Source organism: Hydra vulgaris, chromosome 12 (genome assembly GCF_038396675.1).
Source record: "Hydra vulgaris chromosome 12, alternate assembly HydraT2T_AEP".
Classification (NCBI taxonomy): domain Eukaryota; kingdom Metazoa; phylum Cnidaria; class Hydrozoa; order Anthoathecata; family Hydridae; genus Hydra; species Hydra vulgaris.
Window position 1 is genome coordinate 62751822 of NC_088931.1, and position 25679 is coordinate 62777500.

The 25679-nt window shown below is 29.3% G+C and overlaps 1 protein-coding gene and 1 long non-coding RNA gene across 2 annotated transcripts; both read left to right on the forward strand.

Moving 5' to 3' along the window:
* The first annotated feature begins 5985 nt into the window (after positions 1-5985).
* Positions 5986-7279, forward strand: LOC136088260 (uncharacterized). Its single transcript, XM_065811945.1, has 2 exons — positions 5986-6714; positions 6803-7279. Exons 1-2 carry the CDS (start codon positions 5986-5988, stop codon positions 7277-7279), a joined length of 1206 nt encoding a protein of 401 aa, XP_065668017.1.
* A 17543-nt stretch (positions 7280-24822) lies between these two features.
* On the forward strand, positions 24823-25278 carry LOC136088162 (uncharacterized). The gene is made up of 2 exons (XR_010642148.1): positions 24823-25060; positions 25242-25278. It is a non-coding gene; the product is annotated as an uncharacterized LOC136088162 (long non-coding RNA).
* The last annotated feature ends 401 nt before the right edge of the window (positions 25279-25679 follow it).

Genomic DNA, 25679 nt, shown 5'->3' on the forward strand with positions numbered 1-25679 from the left:
CTCTTCTTCTAGCTCGGTTTAAGTATTCACCTCGTTTTTGAGATAAAACCAACCTTTTGCAGAAGGGTTGTTAGTAAATTGCGTTTATATGTTGTTGGAATTCAAAAATTTTTGCACAGTATCTAATAGCTGTACTACAGACATGGCGAATCCCATTCTGGTACATGTTAGTAACCACTCGACTAACTTTTGTTTCAATGTGTTTTCATCTAGTACCGATTCGCACCCGCAGTGTTTTATCTTCATAGAAGTTCTTCAAGACATTTTATCACGAAGCGTCTAATTAGGAATTCCAAAAGTCTTGCTCGCTTTTTATTTAATCATAACTTTTTCAACTGCATTAATAGCATCACGTAAGTGACTATCTGTATATTGAAGTCTTTGTTTGGAGCACGAAGCTTTTGCCATATACTTTTGTCTAGCTGTTGTAAAAGAATCTAAGTAAAATAATATTTATTTTATAGTAAAAAAGAAACAAATTGAATATTCGTTGGACATACGACATGGAATGGTATGGAAACACATTTTTTGGTTTTAATAATATTAATAATGATTCATGTTTTATTTACCTGATTAAGTCAATTTAGAAATAAAATTTTATGTTATCTTCTTAAAAAATACAAGTTTTTGAAAATTTATGTTAGTACACGGGGTTAAGGTGGTAGTATAGTAATTAAAATTGAAAAATTCATTTTTTCAAAAATACATTTTTTAGCTAATATAACTATTGTAGAGTCGAAATCTTATCTTGCTTTATAATAAAAAAATCAGTATATACCTCTGAAATTGCTTTTAAATTGTTCAATATCAATTTTTATCCGTAGCAACGCTTTATTTACCAGGTTGCTACGGGTTTTTGCAATCAAAGTTATATATAAACAATAAAAACAGTTTCATGCTAAACTTTTATAATGAAAATTGTTAATCAGCAGTTACTTCTTGTTTATTGACTCGATTAATACGCGAATGAGCACGCTTTATTGCTATTTTATGCTCTTTATAAGTTCACCAATAGTCTATAGTGTAGTATACATCAGTCAATTTTTTAAATATCTTATTTTAATAAAAGTGTAATGGGTCGAACGAAAAGAAAACAATCTTCTAAAAGAGTATACCAAAATAAGAAAAGAAAGTTTTATGGAAACAGACATACAAATGTCTGCAAAAATAATGAAACCGTAGCCATACCTTCAGTTGAAAACATACCATGTTCCTCATCCTACAAGAAGTTGTTCAACAAAGAAGTTGTAAATGAACCTCAACAGATAAATGAAGACTTTAACTTTATTATGAACTTTGGTTTACTTAAAAAAGCAATATGGTCCTTAAATGCCCAGAATGTAACAAGTTAGTAAATTTGCAGTTTGATTCTTCAAAAAAATATGGCCTAAGTATTGGACTAAAAATTTGTTGCAGTGATTGTGAATGGAAAACGATTTTTTTTTCATCTGCTAAAATGGATAAAAAAATTAATTGTGTTGGACGAAAACGCTTTGACATAAACACTCGTACAGTAATTGCATTTCGTGAAATGGGTAGGGCAAAGGAGGGCATTAAGACCACTTTTTTCATATACTTTCAGGTTTTTCTATTGTAAAAAATGAATATTATGAATTTCACTAATATTTTTTTTCCTAGTGACAGACAACATATTTGTATACGAGGCATAGCATTTTATACGGAAAAAAAAAAGTTTTGCATAGTGCCAAGACTGGTAAGAAGTTATAAAAAAAAATCGCAAAAAATAAAAAAAGGGGGGCAATAAGACCAAGTATATTGAATGTATATACTTTTACCAAGACTTAGCGCAATTGTTAAAATTTTATTCGATAATTTAAATATTTTCCCTTTTTGTAATTAAAGTGCCTTCAACATTATATAAAATGTCAAATATGTCATAACACACCTATTTATCACTTCTATCTCCACTTATTCGAAAACCTTTTATGCGGTATACGGTAAAATACGGTACAGTAGAATTTTGACCAGGAATAAAATACTATAAAGCTAAAACTTTGTTCAAGTAAACACAAATGTATGATATTTCACAAAAACAAAATCCCCAATTATTTTAGCTCCGAAAGGTGAACTTTTGGGTCTATATAAAAGGGCCTATATAACTGTTTGGGGAGAAAAAAAGATTTAAAAAAAAAAAAAAATTTACTGTTGGAACAATTTAACTAATTATAATTTAAATTCGTATGAGAAATGTGGTCTAAAAATGAGTATTCAAGAAGTTATTATTAAATATGCCAATCAAAAAATTATAAGTAATACAGGCATACATTATAATTTGACTATTGAAGTAATCCTTTATATACGATATAATTTATACCAAGTTAAATCTATTGTCTATAGCTATTCATTATATAAATAAAACAAATTTCAAATCCAATTAGTGGTGTGTGATGACTAACCACGGATCTATGCCAAGGGTGGATCCATAGTAAGAGGGAGGCAATTGCTCCCTAAGATATATTTAATTTTTTTTTTTTTTTTTTTGTAAACTTTTATATTAACACAGCACTTTGTTTAAATTAAGTGAGTAAACTAAAGAGGCTTTTTAAAATCATCAAAAAAAATTATGGACTTGCCTGCTTAAAAATCATCAAACTGAAAATTAACCCCCCCCCCCCCTAAATTCATAGGTGGTCAGGATCCACCAAATTGAAAAAGCATGCCTTCCCCTCCCCCCTCCTCTATTACTACAAAGTCTTGACCCCCCTTCCACTTGATATGTGCTCTTCATTAGTGATCCAGTAGCAAAAAATTCTGACTCGTTAGTAACTTTATTTTCTTAATAATAACAAAAACATAGTGTTACTTTATAAAATCTTCAGTAAAAGCTATTTGAAACATTATGGTTAACTTTTGAGTCAAAAACGAATGAAATAAACTTAATTATTTTTTATTTCATATATCGTCGAAATATGCAAACTTATAGAGACCATTATCCTATATTTTGTCTTTTCTGTAAAATAATTACATTATTTTACAGAAAAGACAAAATATTACATTATTTTTTAATTTATCTTAAGTTTCTATCCTTAACGTGTAATATTGTGGTAATTTGAGGCTGGGAACTGAAATATCTCAAAACTTTGACACTATTACCCGAAGTGTGGCCATTGAGCTAATTTTTTTTTTTTTTTGCTATCTTATAAAACATTTAAATTTATCAGCAGGTTTTTTAATTTGATCAAATAACCTTATGTTTAAAAGTTACAATCATGTAAGATTTCACCTTCCCTAAAATGAGGGGGTTGTATACTTTACTTGATCATATTTTTAGAATACTTAAATAAGATTAAAAAGCTGTTGACGAACTTAAAAATATCATAAAACTGTGTGAAAACAAATATTTAAAAAGGAGTCAATTAAAAAATAATAATTTTTAAGATTATATTTTTACAAAAACTTAGAACAATTACTACACTTCCACTCCATGACTTTAACATCATCTAATTCAGTTATCATAGTACATTTTACATGATACCAAATGTCACAAACATCGCAGCACACCCACTGATCACCTTTATCTCCACAGTCACCACATTCAGGACATACAATATTGCTGTTGTCATCATTATCATTTTTATTTTTTTTTTTTTTTTTCTTCAATTTTTTGTTTTGTTTTTTTGAGGCTTCTCTTGTTCGTTTTAAACATGCTTCTGATGTTAAACTTTCACCATAGCGAAACCTTTTAACCCGTGCAGATCTTCCATGAAGAGAGGTTTCTGCACATTTAGACTGTAATTGCTTAAGAAAAAAATCTTTGATAGAGGAAGTCGATGTAAAAACTGGTAATGATGAAGCCGATGATATTGATGTTGAAATGGGAGCATCGTTAACACAAATGCTTTGAAGATTAGGCATTGAACATGATCTTGTGAGATGATTAGTGGAGAATGTAGGTTTCTTTACATGTGACTGAAAACACTGATTAAATAAACGTGTGTCAATAGCATCTTTGTTAAGAGGGAAAATGCCAGTTCCCTTAAAACCACTTTTGACTTGTTCCATAGTAAAGGAACTCTGAAAAAGGGTACGTAGTAGCCCTGGAAAATGTTTCTTGGATACTGGTCCATTATGTGTTCTTGCATATTTTATAAGCAAACTTTGCCATTTACTTTTTACAGGTCGAAAAACTGATGTGTCTAAAGGTTGAAGAAGATGGGTGAGATGAGCAGGAATCCGTAGGAGAATAACATTATTTTTTTTTGCCAAATCAATAAGTGGGGAGCTAATATGAGAAATATGACCATCAAATATAAGAACACGTGGGCGGTTTGCAAGATGCTTTGTATACATTAGAAATATGCTTTGAAACCATTCTAAAAAATGAGGGCACTCCATCCAGCCCTTACTACTAGTAGTATAAACAGCTCCATCAGGGCCACCTTTAACCCAGTCCTTATACAAATTTTTTCCTTTGTAGATAATATATGGTGGCAATATATGCCCACTAGCAGAACATGCACAATTGACAGTAATTTGCTCCCGGCCTGACCCACCAATGCTTTGCGACACTCGAGAAGCACCTCGTTTTGCTAATACAATTTGCTCCTTTGGGTCAGTGATGAACCCCGATTCATCAGAATTGAATATTTGACTAGGAAGGTTAATAATTCCTGCATTTTTTAATGTTTTTTCGACTAGATCAAACCAAATTTTGATGGTCTCAGGATTTTCAGCATGGTTTCTTGAATTGCTTAAATGTTCAGTTTTTCTTGGCGTAATTTTGGGATTTCGTTGTAAGAAAGCATGCAACCAGTCTTTACTTGGTCTAGAATCTATAAATGGTGTATCAATACTGTTTGTTTTAAGAAAATCTTGTATCAAATCTTTTACTTCACCTCTAGTAAAACCCCATCCCCAATCAGCCATTAAAATAAGACATTCTGACAGCTCTTTTTCTTGCTGTGAGGTCAAAACTGTTTTTCGTCCTGGATGAGAGTCAACTGATAGTTCACCGTTTACTCTTTTTGAAAGAGCTCTCCTGTCACACCTAAAATGTTTGGATGCCTGGTTTATTGACATTTCTTTATTCAAAACAGAACTGCAGGCATCTTTCATTTCCTGGCTATTTGAGTAGGATTTCCTTCCTCCCTGCTTTAACTTTTTGTATGTTCGAACCATTCTAAAAAAAAAAAAAAAAAAATTTTATTTTCAAAAATACATTTACAAAATTTATTTTTACATTAAAAAGTTGCTTTTAATTTTAGTCATAAATTTTTAACTAAATAGTATGAAATTTATAGCTGATTTAAATTTATTAGAGAGTTTTGCCATTTTTTACTAGTCAGGGAGGGCATTAAGACCTACTTGTTTTAAAATAAAAGTTTTATACTCTGAGTAAACTAATAAATAAAATTTTTTGTAATAAGTATCTCAAATAAGTCTTACCTTTGCTAGTATAACAAAAAAAAATTGTGTGCAAGATAATTTTAAAGGTATATGTTTAAAATGTCAAAACCTTGATTGGACGGCTCAATGAGTCAATGATTTTTACTAAAATAAATATGACATTTAAATTATTATTTTTATGTCTAAATATTACTTAAGTAGAATGTGTAACTTTAAAAAAAGACTTACTAAACTTAGATAGTACTTTACTTTCAAGAAAAATAAAAGCAAACAACTTGTTATAGACTTTTTAATTAAAAACTGAGGAGCACCGATATTGGAAAAGTTTTTCATAAACTTCGAACAAAATTAAAAACTGCCGTAAAAAACGTCGATATTGAAAACCAAATTAATCATGGTAAAAAATTAGTTGTTAGTCCAAGAAATGATTTAAACTACTTGTTTACGTAGTAAGCAAATATATATCATGAAAAACTTAGTAAATTATTATTTACACAATAGCATAAAGGAATTTAGTATTAGCTCTGCTCAAAAAGGTCTTATTGCCCCTCTGATCTTATTACCCCGCTTTACCCTAAGGGATTTTCAGCAATAGAAACATTTTGTGGAATTATGAACATGAACCCTCCAATGAATAAAAACTGCTATAATGACACATTGCACATAATGTTGGATGTCTATCAAAGTTTGGTTGACAAAAGCATGTCAAATGCAGCAAATGAGTTACTATCAATCAATGAAACATCTAAAGATATTATTTGTGGGTTTGATGGATCATGGCAGAAACGTGGATACACCTCAAACAATGGATTAGTAACAGCTGTTGCTGTAGAAAATGGTAAGTGTGTTGATTACGAAATAGAAACAAAAACTTGTAAGTTGTGTTCTATATGGGAGTTAAAAAAGTACACACATCATGAAGAATATAATGATTTTCACTCCTTACATTATAAAAAGTGCAAAATCAGTCATACCGGTTCAGCCTCCTCTATGGAATCAAGTGGTACAATAAAAATATTTTTGCGTTCTGAAAAAAAAAATAATTTGAGATATGCAACGTTTCTAGGAGATGGAGATAGCAGTTCATATGTTAATGTCGTTTCTGCAAAACCTTATGGAGATTTTGAAATAAAAAAAGCAGAGTGCATTGGGCATATTCAAAAACGTGTTGGTACTAGATTAAGAAACTTAAAAAAACAAAATAAAGAAACTTTATGTGATGGCAAAAAGTTAGGAGGAGCAGGTCGCTTAACAGAACATGTTATAAATACATTGCAAAATTATTATGGTAAGGCAATAAGGCAAAACGTTGGAAATTTATATGGAATGAAAAAGAGTGTTGCAGCTGTACTTTTTCACTGTTCTGAAAGTTGTGATGGCGAAACGCGTCATTCAGTTTTGTTTGCGTACCAAAGATTCTTGGTGCAAATTCCAGTCTGACAAACTGACTGGCAAAATTTCATATAAAGAAAATATTTGTATTCCCGCTGCTGTCTGCAACACCATCAAACCAATATTTATAGACCTTGGTTCCGATAAACTTCTTGAAAAATGTTTGCATGGAAAAACGCAGAATCCCAATGAGTCTTTAAACCAGTTGATATGGAAGCGATGCCCAAAAGATATATTTATTGAAAGAACTGCTCTAAGTATAGAAGTAGCCTCAGCTGTACTAAATTTTAATGAAGGGCAGCAGTTCTTAAATAAATTGTTTAATGAGCTTGGAATGGAATTCGGTGTAAATGCGCAAAATTACTGTTTACGTAAAGACAATAAACGAATCATTAAAGCAGAAAAACAATGTAGTACTAAAGTAAAATCAAGAAGAAAAAAGTTAAGAGCAATAAAAAAAGGTTTTTGTGACCAAAATGAAGAACTGGAAGGTGTAACTTATAAAAGTGGTGAATTTTGAACTATTTTATTCTTCTTTTTTTTTTTAATTGCGTTTTTCTCAAAATCATGTATTTGGGGTTTGCGACGTGGATTTTTTAAAAAACCAATTATCAGATTTACTTGAAATTTGGCACACATACTCACTACATTAGTATCTACAACATACACTAGGATAATTTTTATTGCTTCTCTCGTTCAGTAATTTTTAATCATTTTTTTTCATAAATTACCCCCAAAATTGCAAAATTTTACACAAATGCAAATATTTTTTGATTTTTTTGACCATATCAAAATCTTCTAGTCTATGTTGCAATTCCACATGTAATATATCACCAGCCAAATTTTCAATAAAAAATATATAAGGGTTCTTGAAAAATCTCTGTCACAGTTTACCCCATTTATGGGCCTTCAGCGATAATTATGCTGAAGAAGATTTGTCATAATTTTTTTTTTTTTTTTTTTTTTTTTTGCTTATTGATGTTATATTACACATTGTAGAATTTTTTTTTATTTGAAAAAGGTGATTTTTTTTTTTTTTTTGCTAATTACTATACTACCACAGGTGGCTTATATAGAAAAAAAAATTTTTTAATAGAATAAATTGCAACAGTTCATATATATTTTATTCTATTTTTGATGAAATAAGAAACTCAAATTTTCTTAAATAAAAACTGTAAATAAATTATATTTTAGACAACGTTCAACAAAATCAGAGGTAAAAAACGAAAACTTGAAAAAATTCAAAACGATGTTTAAGTAATTTTGGTTTAAACTCAAAAACTTTTTGGTTATAGCTTCATTACATTATTCATTTCTACTAAGGGGTCATCCATAAAGGATGTCAGTAAATATAGGGGGAGGGGGGAGGGAGTGCTTGAAAGTTTGACACTAATTGACAATGGGGAGGGGGTGTTGAGGCCAAAATGATGTCAATTTAAATTATTTTTTTAGTTTTAATGAGCAGATTTTAACGGTATTTACATCTACTAAATGGTATAGAAATGGTGTTTTGTTTGTGGGGAAATTAATATTAAATGCGGGGAATTTGACAATATATTTTATTAAATTATTTATAATATAATATTATAAATTAGTATAATAAGTTTCCTAGAGACATTAAATAAATAACAACTACTAACGTAATATAAAATTCACAATCGTTATTCGCTAGCGGATTATAAAACGTGGTTCAAAGTAAACTCATAAAAGTTAAACTCATAAATTTGTCATTTTTTGAAATTAAATTGTCGTTATTTGAAATACGAAACTCTAGTTGCTCTCTAGTTGATTGTAAAACGTGATGCAATACAAACACGTAAAGTCTATTGAAAATTCGAAACGCTAATTTCTCGCTAGCAGGTTGAAGAAACTATTTTTAAAAACTTGCGCTAACAATGAGCAAAATCATTATTCTGATTGTGATGTAAGCAATACTAATAAATCAATATTAAAATATGAATAAAACCGCATTACTTAACTTATTGATGGTCTCGTATGGAAATGCTCATCCCGATAAAAAAAAAGAGGCTAATATCCAGAAAGAAGTCCATAGTATATGGAATTCATTAAAAGAAGAGAAACTGGTGCATAAGGATCTTGAATCAAGAGTAATGTATTTAATCAATTTATTTAATGAAAAAGCAATGAAGTTCAAGAGCAAGAAATTATCGTTTTGGATTAATACTCCAAAACAGTCTGCTCCCACGTATACTCCACTTGAGTTTGACAAGAATTCCTCACAGTTTGTTGAGCCCACCAATGAGCGATCTGGTATTGATGATCAATAAAGTGCATTAACTTTGAGTTTGTTGACCACGAAAAATCAAAAAAATGCAAGAACAGTGGTTCAAGATCGACTCAATTCTGAGATTGCAGCTTTAAATTGTGAAGTTGCTGGACTAAGGACTTGAAAGAGAAGTGGATTCATTGCTGAAGCTGAAGAGGATGATTTGAAAAAGAAAAAGAAGAAACTAGCTCATCTATGTAAAGAACTGGCCAAAAAAAAGTATGATCAAGCTCAACAGAAGAAAACTAGAGAACTGAAAAAAGCTAGAATGGAGAAAATCTGCTTGGAGCATCCAGAAGTCAAACAAATACTAAAAATCAAAAAGAAACCTGGTTGACCGTCATTAGAAGTAGATCAACCTCTTCTTTTGAAGACGTTTATGGATATTGCTCCCCATGGTTCGTCCGCTGATGAAAGACGTCGGTCAGAGGTTCTTCGGGTAACGATAGCTTAGCTATGTTTGCTAATATTGTATTTGTTAGAATTTCACTCTTAATTAGCACTTGCACTATTGTAAATATCCTTGAAATGTTAACAACTAATTTCAAGATTTGATTTGAACATAATTTACGAAATAAATCCCGTTTTCTGTAAAAAAGTTAATTATATCCAAATATATTTCTTTATTATTTAGAGCATTAAAACTCTCGACGAATTGACATCCGAGATGAACAAAATTGGATTTGCAATCAGCAAGAGCGCTCTTACTCGTCTACTTCCGAGAAGTTACGGAACATTAGATGGCAAAAGGCACGTCAAAACAGTCCCTGTTAGATTGATCAGTCCTCAGAATGAATCTCATTTAAAACATGTTGACGTTCTCTTTTGCAGTTCAGCTATAAAATATGCGGAAGAAGTTTGTTCTATTATAGGGCTAGATGAAGTGTGTTTCATTAGCCAAGACGACAAGGCTAGAGTGCCAATCGGAATCACGGCAGCAAAAAAATAGACGCCGTTGTTAATGCATTTGGAGTACCGGGTAACTCTCCGGGACCATGACTGGGTCGTGGCTGCTAAACACAAGCTTATACCATCTGTATACGCTGGAATTACGATCAAAAAAGATGGTCTCGGAAAAACAGATGCTGTTACTTATTCTGGACCTACCTACATTGCTTTTTGATCAGGTAAACACGCATCCTCGACCGCCTTCGCTCATGGATTAGACTTTCAGCGGCTCTTGGATATCAAAGAATTCGACTCTATTACCAGAGGTTCTCAAACTAATATGGTTAAGCCTATCGTTGTGTTTAGCGTCAATGGAGGACCCGACGAAAATCCCAGATACCAGAAAGTAATTGAAATCGGGATTCACCATTTTTTGAAGAATAATCTTGAAGCTCTTTTCATCATGACAAACGCTACAGGCCGCAGTGCATTCAACAGAGCTGAGCGACGAATGGCACCTCTAAGTAAAAAAATATCTGTGGCGATTCTTTCGCACGAACATTACGGAACTCATCTTGATTCTCAAGGTAATTACATTGACAAAAGTTAATTTTTAAAAATGTTAATATAATTTTTAACCTATAATAACCAACATATCTTTTTAAATCAGGCAGAACAATAGATGAAAATTTAGAAAAATAGAGCTTTGGTTTTGCTGGACAGGCTTTGGCTGATCTACAAATTGATGGTTATCCGACCATTGCAGAGTATATTGATCCAGACAAATCAGAGCTAAAGTCAAGGAGTCTTTTATTACAAGATCAACGTTGGATTGCCGATCATCTTCGTACAAGTCAATATTTTACTCAAATTGTGAAATGTGAAAATCGTTCTTGTTGTCGGAATATTAGAAGCTCTTACTTTACTCTAATTAGAGCAAGACTTCTTCCGCGGCCTGTCCCTGTCAACCAAATGAGAGACGGGCTCGAAGCAGTAGATATTTTAGAAGGAGCCAAAGAATTGTTTCCATCATCCGTCTTTATGCTCATCGCATCAAACATTGAAAGTATTCTTCCTCGTACTGCCAAAGGATTTCCAATTTTGCCGTATGATGCGTTTTGTCCATTAATTCAGTCTAGCCTAGCTGATAGAATCTGTAAAAAATGCAATATCTACTTTGCCTCTCAAGCTATGTTGAAAAAGCACGCTTCTATCCATTCTTCTGCTATAACACTCCCTCTAATCAAAAGGGTCCAACCTGTTCGTATCGCTGCCAAGCGTCAGACAGAATTTTTGGCAGTCATTGCCTTGCAGAAGAGTTCGGAATCTGCTGAATAGTTAGATGAAAATGAAGTTGACGCAACGAATTTGATTGTACCTCAAGAATGCGATATCCTTTTAGAGCGCGGAGAGCATTTACTACCTATTGTTTTAATCGATGATCACTTCAACAAACCATGGGAAGATTATATTAAAGATATATAATACTCTTTGCTTAGTTGATTATTTAGTGAGATATCGACTATTACATAATATAATTTGATGAGATCTACTATTATATAAATGTATAATTTAGTCAGAAAAAAAATCAATGGTTTTTAAGCATTTTTACTGTTTTTTAGGGGGAGAGTACACAAAAACTGACATCATATATAACGGGGGGTTGGCCAAAAATTGACAGAGTTTGACAAAGGGGGAGGATGAGTCGAGAAATTGAGAAAAAACACTGACATCATTTATGGATGACCCCTAAAAGAATGAAAAAATAATTAAAATATCAAAAACAGGACACAATACTTAAAAAAATCACAAATTTATAGATAATAAAAAACGAGTGTTGTGTTATAAAAATTGATAAAACTAATCTTAGTTGTCATTTTAGTATAACTGAAATCTTAATGATTAAGAAACATACACTAAAAATTTCAGCCAAATAGCTTTTCTTAATCTCGAGATATCATGTTTTGAAGTTCAAAAAAAGAATAAAATTAAAAAGTTATGAAAACCATGACCAAAGTTTTCCGATAAATAGAAATTATTAGCAAAAAAATGAAACTGACTAATAAAAAAGTTTAAATAAGGTAATATTAGTAAGTATTTTATGCAAAATGAACATATTTTCTGAAAGAATTATAAATTTTGAATCAAATGGTGTATTAAAAAAAATTTAGAATTTTTTTTTTTAAATCGAGTATTTTTTTTTATATGAGCTACTTTAATTTTTAGCCAAAAATCTTTCAGCGCGAATTGTTCGCGCGACTATTAAAACTAAATGTCGTGTAGACTGGAATATTTTTACGTTTGGTTCAGTCTTGAATATGCGGTTAAGTAACCAAGGATCATGGCTTAATTGGTCAAAAGTTGAATGTTTTAATGCATTAATATGTTGAAATATCAGTTATACTTTTGGTTCATGGAAGAATATATGTATTTTAACACATTCATCGTTTTATTTTATTCATAATAAATAAGTCTACAAAAAGATGCTTGAAAAACCACTATGTTACCTCTTCTATACACACAGTTTTACATTTGAAATTGATACTTGCATTAATATCTTTCTTTTTAGCTAGAGATTTTGAAAGTTAATAAATGTATCTTAAGATATCTTATTTTTTCTTGTAAAAATTGACATTTTTGATTTTCAAAAAGTCTTAAAACCTAAAATAATGAATTAACTTTAAAATCTCTAACTAAATATGGACCTAACACACTAAGGACCATTTGCGGAATTTTTTTATAAATGAAGTAAAAGATAAGTATGAGTATATCTCTGATGTTTCTATGTGACTTTTTGACTAGTTTTCAGAAAATTGGCAGCCATTTAAAAAAAAAATTTTTATCACTTGATTAAAAAAAAAATCTATTTTAAGACTATCTTGAATGTTAAAATGTAAATGTTATACAATTTATTTATTTATTTGTCACTTGACATTTAAAAATATTTTTTTTTTAATTTTATAGTTGATAAAATATATTTTGTAAAAATAATATTTAGTAGTAGGTATATATATATAGTATATAAATAAAGCATTAATATATATATAAAACAGTAAAAAAATGTTTACAAATATTTTAACTTGCAACGTGTGACTGGCTACATCAGTGTTGTCTGTGTTTAACCGAGAAATGTATTCAGATCATTTTATGAAGTAAGTTTATGTTTATTCTACATTATTGTATTATTAGAATATTTAAACACACTAAATATTATTCCCTCCGTCCGGAAATATTGTATACATTTCAATAAAAATCGTAGAGTATCATGATTATAAAAGTAAATTGGCAACTGTCATTACATTGTTATAGTAAATACTCATAACAATATAACCTGAAATATTTGACGTTAGCAATATTATTCTTAATTAAAAACTTAACACTCAAATATAAGTGTTTCTTGAGACAAATAAAATTAATACCGCTGCAAGACGAGTATGCAAAATTCTGAAGAAAATTTGTTAAACATAGTTATATTAGAAAATTATTACAGCAGATGTAGGAGAATAAGCTAAAACACGGTGCAATCAATGAAGTTGCTACTGCGTATTAACTCCATTGCCAAATCAAATTTCGAGTGAAAAAAATTATTCTTATTTAATTAAACTGTTTCAAATAAAGTTAATATAATATACTTGTCATGTACATTTTTTGATTTATTTTATTTTTTCGCAAACGTATACCATATTTCCGCACAACAAAAATCGCTAAAATGTATACCATATTTCCGGACGGAGGGAGTACTTTTTATTTTATTTGGCTGCAGTAAGCAGGCTTTGTGAGAAAAAAAAAATGCCTGAAATTGTTTAAAGTTTCAAGTTTTATCCTTTTATAATTAGATCATCATAAAATGTTTATATTAATTATTATTTTTACTTTTATATTTTTTTTTTTTTTTTTTTGTTTTATTTCGTATTGATGAATTTCAAAGTTATGTCCATTAAATTTTAAAATTTTTTAATGTCCATTTAATTTTTGTCTGGATTTTATTATGCTTTTTTTTTTTGTATACTTGTATTGTAACTTTATTAAATACTTTTATGAGGGATAAATTTTTTACTTGGTTACATTTTATTAACTTATTATTAAATTGATAAATATTTTTATTATTGAAGTTTATTATTGATTACAACAGTTTTATTATTGAAAGACCTCCAGGAATGTTGACTGGTACTACTGTACCAGTATACATTCCTGTATAAAAAGTATAAACAGCTACAAAAAAGAATTTTAGGAATTATAATTAGTATATTCAAACGACTATTTGAATATATTCAAATAGTCGTTTGAATATACTAATTATAATTCCTAAAATTCTGTAATGTAACATATATGTTACATTATATAAGTAATGAACTGAAGTGTTCACAAATTTTCTATTTTTACAGATTTGAATGTTTTATATTAATAATTTTTCATACAAATGCTGGTGTGTATCTTAAAAAACTGAGTTTCTCTCATTTATATTCAATAATATCTATTTATATGTTGCATGTTCAAAAACAAAAACAATTTGTTTTTCAAAGTTGATAAACATCTGATATAAGGTATTAGATATACTTTGTATGAGGTCATAGTAATCTGATACAAAGTATCAGATTATTAAAAACCTTGATGTTTGTGTTAAAGTTATCTAAGTAAAGCCATGATCCAAGCAGGGATGCAGAGTCCCGAAAGGACCCGGGTTTGTATGTCACAAAAAGATTAGTTCAAGTATTGTGATATTTCAAAATAGGTATCACAGATGTAATGACTTGCAAGGCTGCTTTTATGGCTTTTTATAAAAAATTTGTGCCGGCGAACATCAAAAAAAATGTACAAGCAACAAATTTTTTGGTTTCATTTTATTTCTGAAAATCCTTTTGCATTTTGATCTCGATTTCAGAAATTATATTTGTTCAAATTAATAAATTTTTTTGAATCGGATTTTATTTATATCATTTCAAAATATTTTCATATAACCTTCATAAAAAAGATAAGATATTCAAAATATGAAAATATTTTATTTCTATTAGTTTTTATAAATATTACCTGTTATAAAAATATCAATAAGATGACACCTTTCTTAATGTTATGCTTTTTTTTTAAATAAATTAAGATGTAGATGTATATAGTAGTTCTATTGGTTTAAGGCTAAGTTATTATATTGGTTTAAGAATAAATTATTCTATTGGTTTAAGATTAAGTTAAGGTTAGCTATATAATCCACATATCTAAAGCTAGGCTGTTCAACAAGCTATGCAAACTGCAGTGTGTGGAGATTTATGAAATAGAATTTACAAATTGAATGAAAATAGAACATGTATGATATATTTTCGCGTCACGGTAAGGAAGGAGGCGTGAACTTCCTGGTTAAATGCACTTCCGCGGTGCTCTGTGACAAGACCGTTGGGACTTCTTAGGGCACCTAAAAAATTAAAAAAAAAAATAAAAATATATATATATTGATAGGACAGTAGTAATTTTTTTGTTTGTTTTTAGGTATTGGTAGGCTGTAGTTGACGACTTATTTTCCTGCAACAAAATCAAAAAACCTTGAACTACAAACCAATTTAAAATAATTTTCATAGCAGCATTTTCTAAGAAGAATTGTCCCTTTACTTTATTTACTTATTAGATTACTTGTATTTCATAGTTTTTTTAAATTATTTTTGGAGAAAAAAATTATTTTTTATATGGATTTTTATTTTTTAATAATTAATTTTTATTAAGAAGTACAATTATAATTGTAGTGTCCAATTTTTGTAATATTTATTCTGCAAATATCAATTCGATATTATGTCATCAATGTCAAAGTATAATCTCAAGATATTCATGAAGTACATAAACAGGCCTTCTCGGCCTTGAGGAGGTGAATAACAAGAAAAAAAAAAAAAAATTTACGCTTTGTTTTCTTATAAATAAAGTTCAAGTTTAGCGCAAAATGCCTGTACCGATGGAAGCCACTCGCAAAAACATTTGATATTGATTGGTCTATTAAAATTTAACTGTTATTTTCACATGGTTTCCACTTACTATGACTGTAAGTGTGAAAACGCGCGCAAACTGGCAAGCGGGAGATTTTTGAACAAAAATTAACGCCGTGGTATTTAAAACCTACGACAAGTGTCGACTCACGATAGGTGTGGAAACGACCCTAGGTATTGTTTAAATTAAGTTAGTGTTTTTTTTTATAGTTCTTTTAAATATATCAAAAGATTTTATTGTTTTCTAATTTTTGTCAAGAACCGAGTTTCACAAGCATGACAAGCCTGGTCCCAAACATGTAATCGAGAAGTCAGATTTTTTAGTGATGTTAATAGAATGTAGTAACAGGGCCGTTCCGAACGGGGGGTGTTCCACCCCACCAAAGCTGTCATAAGCATTTGAGTTGGCACATTTAGCAAGTTTTGAACTATAGTTGGCAAATATTAAGGATCTTTTATTTTGTGTGTGTGTGTCTCTAATTGGCAAAAAATACACACAACACCCCTGTGTAGTAATTACTTATTAATGGTGTTGTTTCATATTTATGATTAGGGAATACCGGGGCTAGTTGCCTCTTTTTTTTACTATTTGAGCTCTGTAACACTAATGGCAAAATATAATTTTGTAAATATTAAAGTGCAGTCTTAAAGAGTATGAGTTTAGATAACATTTTAAACTTGTATTCATTATTAAAAATATTTTCTTGAGACCCTTCTGAGGCCTCAAAAAAAAAAAAAAAAGTGCGCAAACTATAAAAATGAACATTTATGTACTTTTAAGTGCAAAACTTATAGAAATTTTTTTACTATTTATTTTGGCAAGTATTTTAAGCTAAAAATTTAATATTACTTTTAGCTAGTACCAAATATTGGTTCATATAACAAGCCAAAACAGTAGCCCACTTTTTGTCTCTTAAAAAAAAGCCTATTAATTTTTTTTTTAATTTTGTAAAAAAAAAATTTTTTGAATATTATTAAAAATTAGAAATAAAAAACTAATTTTATAAAAAAAAAATTTTTCCATAAAAAACGCTATAGCCAACTTGCCCTGTAGAAGTTTTGCCAACTCACCCCAGAAGTCTTTTTTTCAATCAACAGTCTAAAGATCCTAAAAAATTGCAACCATTAAAAAAAAAGATTGGAAATAATAAACTTCATACAACTAACTATTTTCTTTATAAAGTAAAATGAAGCGTGGTTCTAAAAGTTACGTTTTTGTCCAAAAAACACAAAAATCCCAATATCAGTGCATGCACTGATCCTAACAGTACTGCAGTAAAAGATAAAATGGTCAATTATAAAGGTTCTATGTAATTTTAGGCACTTTCTAATGAAACGCTTTAAAGATAAGCGCAGTTCGTCCACTTACCCCAGCCAACTAGCTCCGGTCTCCCTTAATTAGAAAGAAATTTTTGTAAAAAATATTTCGGAATTATTTCTGTTTATAGTTTAAAGATAAATAACAATTTTTGCTAGATATTTAATTTGTAATGATTTAGAGCATTTATTTTCTTGACATTTATTTTATCATCGTACCTCTTACAACTATCTTAAAGCTGACTGGGACTCTTTCCGTTATTTTCTTTGTGATTGTCTTTGGGTAGAAACCTTAAGTCTTCCTGCAGATAAATGTTCTTCTTATGTAACTTCTTGGATTCAGGCTGGCATAGAATCTTTTGTTCTCTCCCCACAATTCTAAGTCAAGTATCACTTTTCTCCATGGTTTCCCACTTTGTGCAGCTGCAATATCCAATCGTAACCATTACTTCCATACCTATCACTTAGACAATTCTACTGAAAACAGATGTCTGTTTACCATTGCTAAAAAACATTGTAAAATATTTTTGTCTAATGCCAAAGTTCGCCATTCTCAGGTCACAAAATCTCGTATTTTATCTCAAAAATTCAACTCCAGAGACTTCTGGAGAATCTTTAACAGTGTCTATAACTAAGGAAAACTTGTTATTTCACCTCTCTTGCTTGGTTCAGATTTTTTTTCATCAATCTTATCTCTTGATCCAAATAATCACATCCTACCTGGTATAGCCGACAAACAGGTTGATCAATGGCTTGATATTAGAATCACTTCAGCTTTTTTATCTAAAGTAATGTCCTGCTTAGACTCTTCTACACTTGGGTCCGGACAACATACCTGTTATAGTATTGCAGAAGAATTCTTCTGAGCTGTCGTCTATACTTTCAAAACTATTTAACAAGTGGTTGTCAGAGACTTGTTTTCCAGTCTGCTGGAACGCAGCATCGGTTATCCCTTTTTTCGAAAATTTTGGAGTGCGATCTGGCTCATCTAACTTCCGTCCATTAGTTTCTTCCTATCATAAGCAAGGTCTTTGAGTCTTTAATTTAAAAAAACACTTAATCTCTCATCTTAAGTCTGAAGATTTTCTATCTAATCATCAATATGAATTTTGATTTTGTGGTTATCATGTGGTTATGTGGTTATACTGTTGATTTGTAAACGGTAATAACTGATAGGTTTTATTGTGAATTAGATAGATGTACATCTATCTAATTCACGATAAAAACCTATCAGTTATTATATCTCAACATATGTGGAGAGGTTAAGATTATCGCTCTCAACATTTCTAAAGTCTTTGACAAAGTTTGGCATGCTGGTCTTTAGGCGCAGACTGGCCCACCGGGAAATTTCCCGGTGCACCTCACCAGCCTTGGCGCCCCCCTCCACGCCACAATGTTATTACCATATGTTATATATAAATAATAACTATAAAACCATTTAATGTTTTCACTTAAGGTGCAAGTTCATGATCTTTCAATTTCTGACAATTGAAGCATTATGTTTATTAGGGGTGGATCCAGAAAAGTTTTAGGAGGTGGGGAGAGAGGGAAGGGTCTTAATGATTTTTTAATGTTTTTTGAAGAATATTTTTTGACTTAACAAATACTCACGTGACATTGTTTTTCTTGTGCTGTTTACATTACTAAATGATAGTTTAAATTAGACTAGAAAGAAACTTTATTTCGTTTGAAATTAAAAATTAAAAAAAATGATATTAAGAAAAGTCTGAGTTTAGACCTTTAGAACCCCCCCCCCTCCTCCTCCCTATAACACTCCTGATGTATTATATCACAAACTTGATAGCAAACGGCCTTGACACTTTTTATTTTTGATTTCAAAAGCGTGTCACAATTTCTTTAAATGCAAAATCGATGCTTTTATTTGCATTAATTGGAATTGTTTGCTTCTTTTAGAAACTATTCCAAGGGGAAATAATGCTCAGATGACGCTACAAAGAACAACAGAAAATTCTGCTCTAATTATATTTTAAATTAAATTTTATAATTATTTAAAAATTTAATGATTTTCAAATATTCGCGGTCGTCAAAATTTAAAATCGCATTTTTAATTTTTGGCAAAGGAAGGTTGTTTAATGTATTTTTTACAACATTTTATTTAAAATGCTTTCTTGTCGGTTTGTTTGTTTACTTTGTTTTTTAGGTGTACGCGCAAAACAAACATTAGGTCAGCGGTAACAATAAATGTAATCGTTAAAAAAAAGTAATTAAAGAGAACAACGCTAAACAGACTTTAATTTAGCATAAAAGAATTCGTTAAGAAAAGTAGTTAAAACAAACGAAGTTAAACAAGCAAAAAAATGTCACACCAATGTAGAAATACTAGAGAAACTAATTAATAAATATATAAAAGAACTTTAAAAAGATACATTTTAAAAAAGGACTAAAAAGTAAAAAATCAAATTTCACGGGACCCAAAGACTTTATGTACGTACACAATCTGAAATATCCATTAGAGTCAACGGCTAAAAACGTTGGGCGTCAATAGGAACGAGTTGTACTTTGTTCCCCAACAATTTCAGTCATTGACTTTAGTGGATATTTCAGGTTGTGTACGTACATAAAGTCCTTGGGTCCCGTGAAATAGTTTATTTTTTACTTTTTTCAAATTTTTAAAATGTTTTTTTTTTTAAAGTTTTTTTAAATATATTAATGTAAACTTACAATTACATAATTTAAACGTGTGAAATAACAACATTTTCGTCCGCAATTTACATATATATATATATATATATATATATATATATATATATATATATATATATATATATATATATATATATATATATATATATATATATATATATATATATATATATATATATATATATAGGGGAGACCGGGGCTAGTTGGCCGCAGGGGTAAGTTGACGAACTGCGTTTATCTTTAGAGCTTTTCATCAGAAAGTGACAAAAATTACTCAGAAACTTCCTTATTGACCATTTTATCATTCACTGTAGTATTGTCAGGATTCGCGCATGCGCATGGGAGATGTTGAGATTTATGCGTTTTTTGGACAAAAACGTAACTTTTAGAACATCGCTTCATTTTTATATTACAAAGAAAATATTTAGTCCTATGAAAAAAAAATTATTGTAAAAGTTCCAGCCGCAATTGGTTTACTATATCCAGTCAGACTTTTTTTTCAAAGCTGCCGTTTTTCAGGATCTATAGACTGTTTATTAAAAAAAAAGCTTTCGGGGAAGTCGACAAATTTTTCACGGGGTAAGTTGGCTCATAGCATTGAATATTTTAATTTTTCTATACGTATATATATATATATATATATATATATATATATATATATATATATATATATATATATATATATATATATATATATATATATATATATATATATATATATATATATATATATATATATATATATATATATATATATGTATGACAATGTAAAGGTCTTGATGATAAGACCTTTTGGTCTTCTGCAAGTTTCCCGCGTTCTTCTTACAGTTCGTATTACAGAAGTTTGTTTATTATTTATGTTCGTGATTTTTTTTTTTATTATTTTTTATATTTATATGTATATTCAATCTTAACAAATCTTTATTATGTAATCACGAAAATGTATATACTATGGAACAAAAAATACATAACAAAAAAAAAAAGTTTCTAATAATTTTGCACTTAATAGTGCATTAATAATCATTTTTATAGTTTGCGCCAAATTTTTTTTTTTTTTTTTGAGAGCACGGAAAGGCCCCAAGAATTTTTTTTTGTAAATGAATGCAAATTTTATAAGATACCCTAACCCATACTCTTTAAGACTACAATTTAATATTTTCAAAAAAATGTACTGTTAGGGCTGCAGAGCTCATAGAGTAAAAACCGAGCCAACTAGCCCCGGTCTCCCCTATATATGTAAATATATGTATGTATATATATATATATATATATATATATATATATATATATATATATATATATATATATATATATATGTATATATGTATATATATATATATATATATATATATATATATATATATATATTACATTATATATATATATATATATATATATATATATATATATATATATATATATATATATATATATATATATATATATATATATATATTTATGATGATGTCGACCGGTAAAGACATTTTGGATTCAATTGCAGTTGGGGACGTAATTGGCTATTTGTGTAAAGGTTCCGTAGAGTTATCAAAGATGTTGCTTCTATAAATTACATTAGGAGATTGCAGTCAGTTACATTATAAATAACAGTTACATCACAGGGTCCATTTTGATTTTTTTTTCATCTTAAATGATTTAAAAGAAGTGTTATTATTGATTTATCATTATAAATTCATCGTTTTATTATTAATATTATTATCATGTCTCCATAATTATCATGCATATTTCATGCATAAATAAGATGACCTACTGAGTTATATTGTAAACCTGATTGATCTTAAAGATAATTCAGGCTTACAAAAGCTCAAATCGAACTTTTGAAGTTATTTTACCTATTCATATTCAAATTAAAAAAAACCTTCATATGGATGAGTGTTGTAACTTATAATAGCTAAATACCCTCAGCCCATTTTCTACCCCTTTCCTGACCTTATAGCGCCCTCCCTCTTCTCTTCCTGATAGAATTTGAAGCCCCAGTCCACGCCTGCTGTTCTTCTAAAAATTCTTATTCGTTAAGTTTTTTCCTAAATCATTAGTTCTTTGAAGAATATGATATATTAAAAGGTAGAGAACAAAATTAGTAGTAAGAAAATGGTTAACAAGAGTTAGATTATACCTAATGAACAACAGAACCTTTTTGTTATTACGGTTAACAAGTCAGCAGTAGAACGATAGGATCAAAATCTAATTAGGTCAGGGGCAGATCCAGTCTTTTTTGGTCTTTGAGATAGGTAACTTTCAGACATGGAGCAAACTCCAAACATTTATATGTTTATATTTATGTCACATAAGACTTTAGATAAAATTGTCCTTCAATTTGAGGAGGTTACAAACTTTGTATGGTCATAATTTTTAAGCGCTATAAGATTTTACTTTAACACTTAATATTTATCAATGAATATTTAACAAATGTATATATTATATATTTAACATAATATATTTAAAATGAATATTTAGCATAAACATATGCCAGGAAGTTATCTCAAAAACCAAAAAGTGCTGGATCTACCTCGTATAGGTTGTCAGAGAGTAAGCTGTTTCTCTCAAGATTTTAAAAGTTTTTTTAATTAAAATTTAAACTAAAAAAAACGACTTAAAACCTCGTTTTTCAAGTGCAAATTCAGTTCAAGTTTTCTTCTTGTATTACATTTTAGTCAGACTTCAGACTTGAAGTATAACTTGAAATTAAAAGTTCGCTTCTTGCATTAGAAAATAATTTTTGCTTTCTTTTTTCGGTTTCTATGTATAGCATTAGTTTAAGTTCGCTCTTAACATACACTTAAGTCTAATTTCAGATTTAAAATATGACTTCAAATTTCAAGTTTGCTTCTTGCATTCCACTCTTACATTTTGAGGAGTAGAAAAATTGGTACCTCTCGAATTTTTAAAAAAGAATAAGCTATTAAAGAACATTAAATTAAAAATAAAATTTGAAGCCCAGAACAATAACTTAATTTTATATTCAGTGTTAAATAAAAAATTTTTTCCCAACATTCGTATAGCATTGCAAATATTGCTGTCAATCGAAGTTTCTATTGCCAGAAGATTATTTAGTAAATAAATATTGCTGCTTTCATATTTGAGAGCCATGATGGGACGAAAATAACTATGTGATCTTGCTTTACAGAGCATAGAAAGAGAAATGACCGCGGAAATTGACTTTAATAATAATTTACGTCAGCTAAAGCAAGAAAAACAAATATGTATTAAAATAATAGATTTAACTCGTTTGCTTTTTTACCCAACTTTAAAGTAGTTTTTTACAAAATAAAACGTAAGAAACTTATCGTCGGAGGGGGTGCAAGACTGCTGTTTGCCATGTGCGTCATTTTCCTTTAGGTACAGCACTGATTACTAATTCTTTATACAAAGTTTTGTAGTTTAATGGATTTAATGAAAAAATATAGAGAGGTGTAAAAAGTCTTTGTTTATTTAGATTGTACATCTTTAAATAGTTTAATAGATTAATAGTTTAATAGAAAATAATAGATTAAAAAATTTTTGGTGACAAGGATCATCTTCCAGTACAAAGTTGTTTTATTGTTATATTGTCACATTTAAATTAATGGTTCTGAAAAAAATTTGGTATAGACTATTATTATTTTTTTTAATATATATTTTTAATATATATTTTTCATGCAATTAAAAAAAAGAAAAAATTGCAAAGAAATGTCTATATAAAAAGATCACAACAATCTTTTCATAAAGCCCTTTTGCTCACAAGTTTAAAATAAAATAGTTGATAATATTCCATTAAAATATATAAAGAATAAAAGATTTAACAAACATGAACTTTAAATAAACTGAGCAGCAATAGCGCGGTGGTTAGAGTTCTAGCTCAGAACCAATAGGTTCGAGATTTGATGCTAACTTTGGTCAGCTAAGCGACAGAGGTAAAAAAGGAGGTGTAAACTTTCTGGTTAAATGCTCTTTCGCAGAGCTAGACGCTCTGTGATAAGACCTCTATGTCTTCTTGAAACACTTTCATAACTAACAAAAAATGATAATAATAGAAGTTATTTGCAAGATATATACTTTAAATATAAGTTAAAGTTTATTTTTTTTTTTTTTTTGTAGGATGCTTTAGTTTTATCAAAGTTAGTCTTTAACTTCTAGATAACGGTTTCAAAAGACATGTCAGCTTCAGAATGAGTGATACCATCTGCATATTGTAGTGTGCTTGAATCAAACCCACTTTGTTATTTTCTAGTAAATGAATTAAAAAGTTGATGAACAAGCCTGCCTCCTTTTGGAACGCTTACACAATGTGTCTCCACATTGTAGTAATTAGAATTTTTTAACTTGTTAATATCATAAGTTTTGAACTATGCTTGAGTTTTGATGCTACACTTCAGTTTCATCAATTTTAACATCAGAGTTTGGTGTAGAACTAGTGGCAGAATAATGTTTAGCGATGTGGGGGCTAGGGGAATGAGTTGGGGGCTACAGGGTTTGGAGGTGACACATTAACCGCCAAAATCATTTTTTTATCGAGAACAGCACTGATGAAAAATATATTTTATCAATGCTTTTATGTGCCTATTATCATAACTATTAAGTACGTCTAAGACACCAAACAATCTAAAATAAAGTTTCCGTTTCTTTTCTGATTGCTATTCATTCTTTTTTTTTTTTCTTTTTTTGGAGGGGAGGGGGGGGGAGGCTGGGGAGGAAGTTATTAAAATAATTTTTTTTTCGGATTAAGTTTTTTATTCATTTAATTTGTAGCAAATTAAAAACATTTTTTTAAGCCAAATAACATCGTCTAATACAACGCAAAATGATAAAATAATCCTTAGAATTTCAAATTGTATTAATAAAAAAAAAGTCTTTTCACGTAATCCAATTGACTTTATTGTTTAGCCAATGAGTTCACGAATTTAAAGCAATTAAGTTATATTAACTTTGCATTCACTTATTACATGCGAATTGATAGCTTAAAAATATTGATTTCAACTTTTTAAAAAGAATTCCACAAATATAGTTTAAAAATATAAAGTTTAAAAAAAAAATGCGTTTTGTAATATTTATGCTCTTGGTTTCACTTATTAATTTCGAATGCGTCCAAAGTATGGTTGACAAAACTTGGAAAGTTGTAAAGAAAGAGGAAAGTTATAGAAGAGCGGCTGAAATAGTTGTTAACAAATTGACATCAAAAGTAATGGTAAGTGTATGATGTAATGTAAAAATGTAAATGTAAGTGTAAATGTAAAAAAAGCAAAAACGTGCTAAGCTTTAAAGTTTTTTCATTTTACGTTTTCTTATTTTACTTTATTTTATGACAAGAATTCAGAATGAAGTAATGTCAGAATTAAATACAAAAGTTTTATTTTCTTTTTTTATAGAACATGATAAATGATGTGGAACTGTTAGATGATTAATGTCATCTTAAAGAAGAAAGCATATGCAAATCCAAAATATCAGTTTAACTGCTATTTTTAATTTTTATGTTTGCATGAAAACTTAAAAAAAGAGTAAAAATGAACTTTTCTGCTATAAAATGCAGGCACTAAAATGCTTAAACTATTCAATTAAGAAGATAAATTTTTATGTGGTGCGTTTTCTTTCTTCCGGAATGGGCGGTATGACCATGCCTCATAATAAAAGAAGCCCGTTATTAGTTTTTACAGTAAATATATTTTTACTTCAGGCTTAAGTATATATAAAATGAAAATAAATAATTTTCCCAAGAACGAAGGAGTTTATAATCTTTTATCACATATATGTGTTAAAAGTAACATTTTGTTTTGTAGTTTTAACACTACAAAAAATAATCCACACTT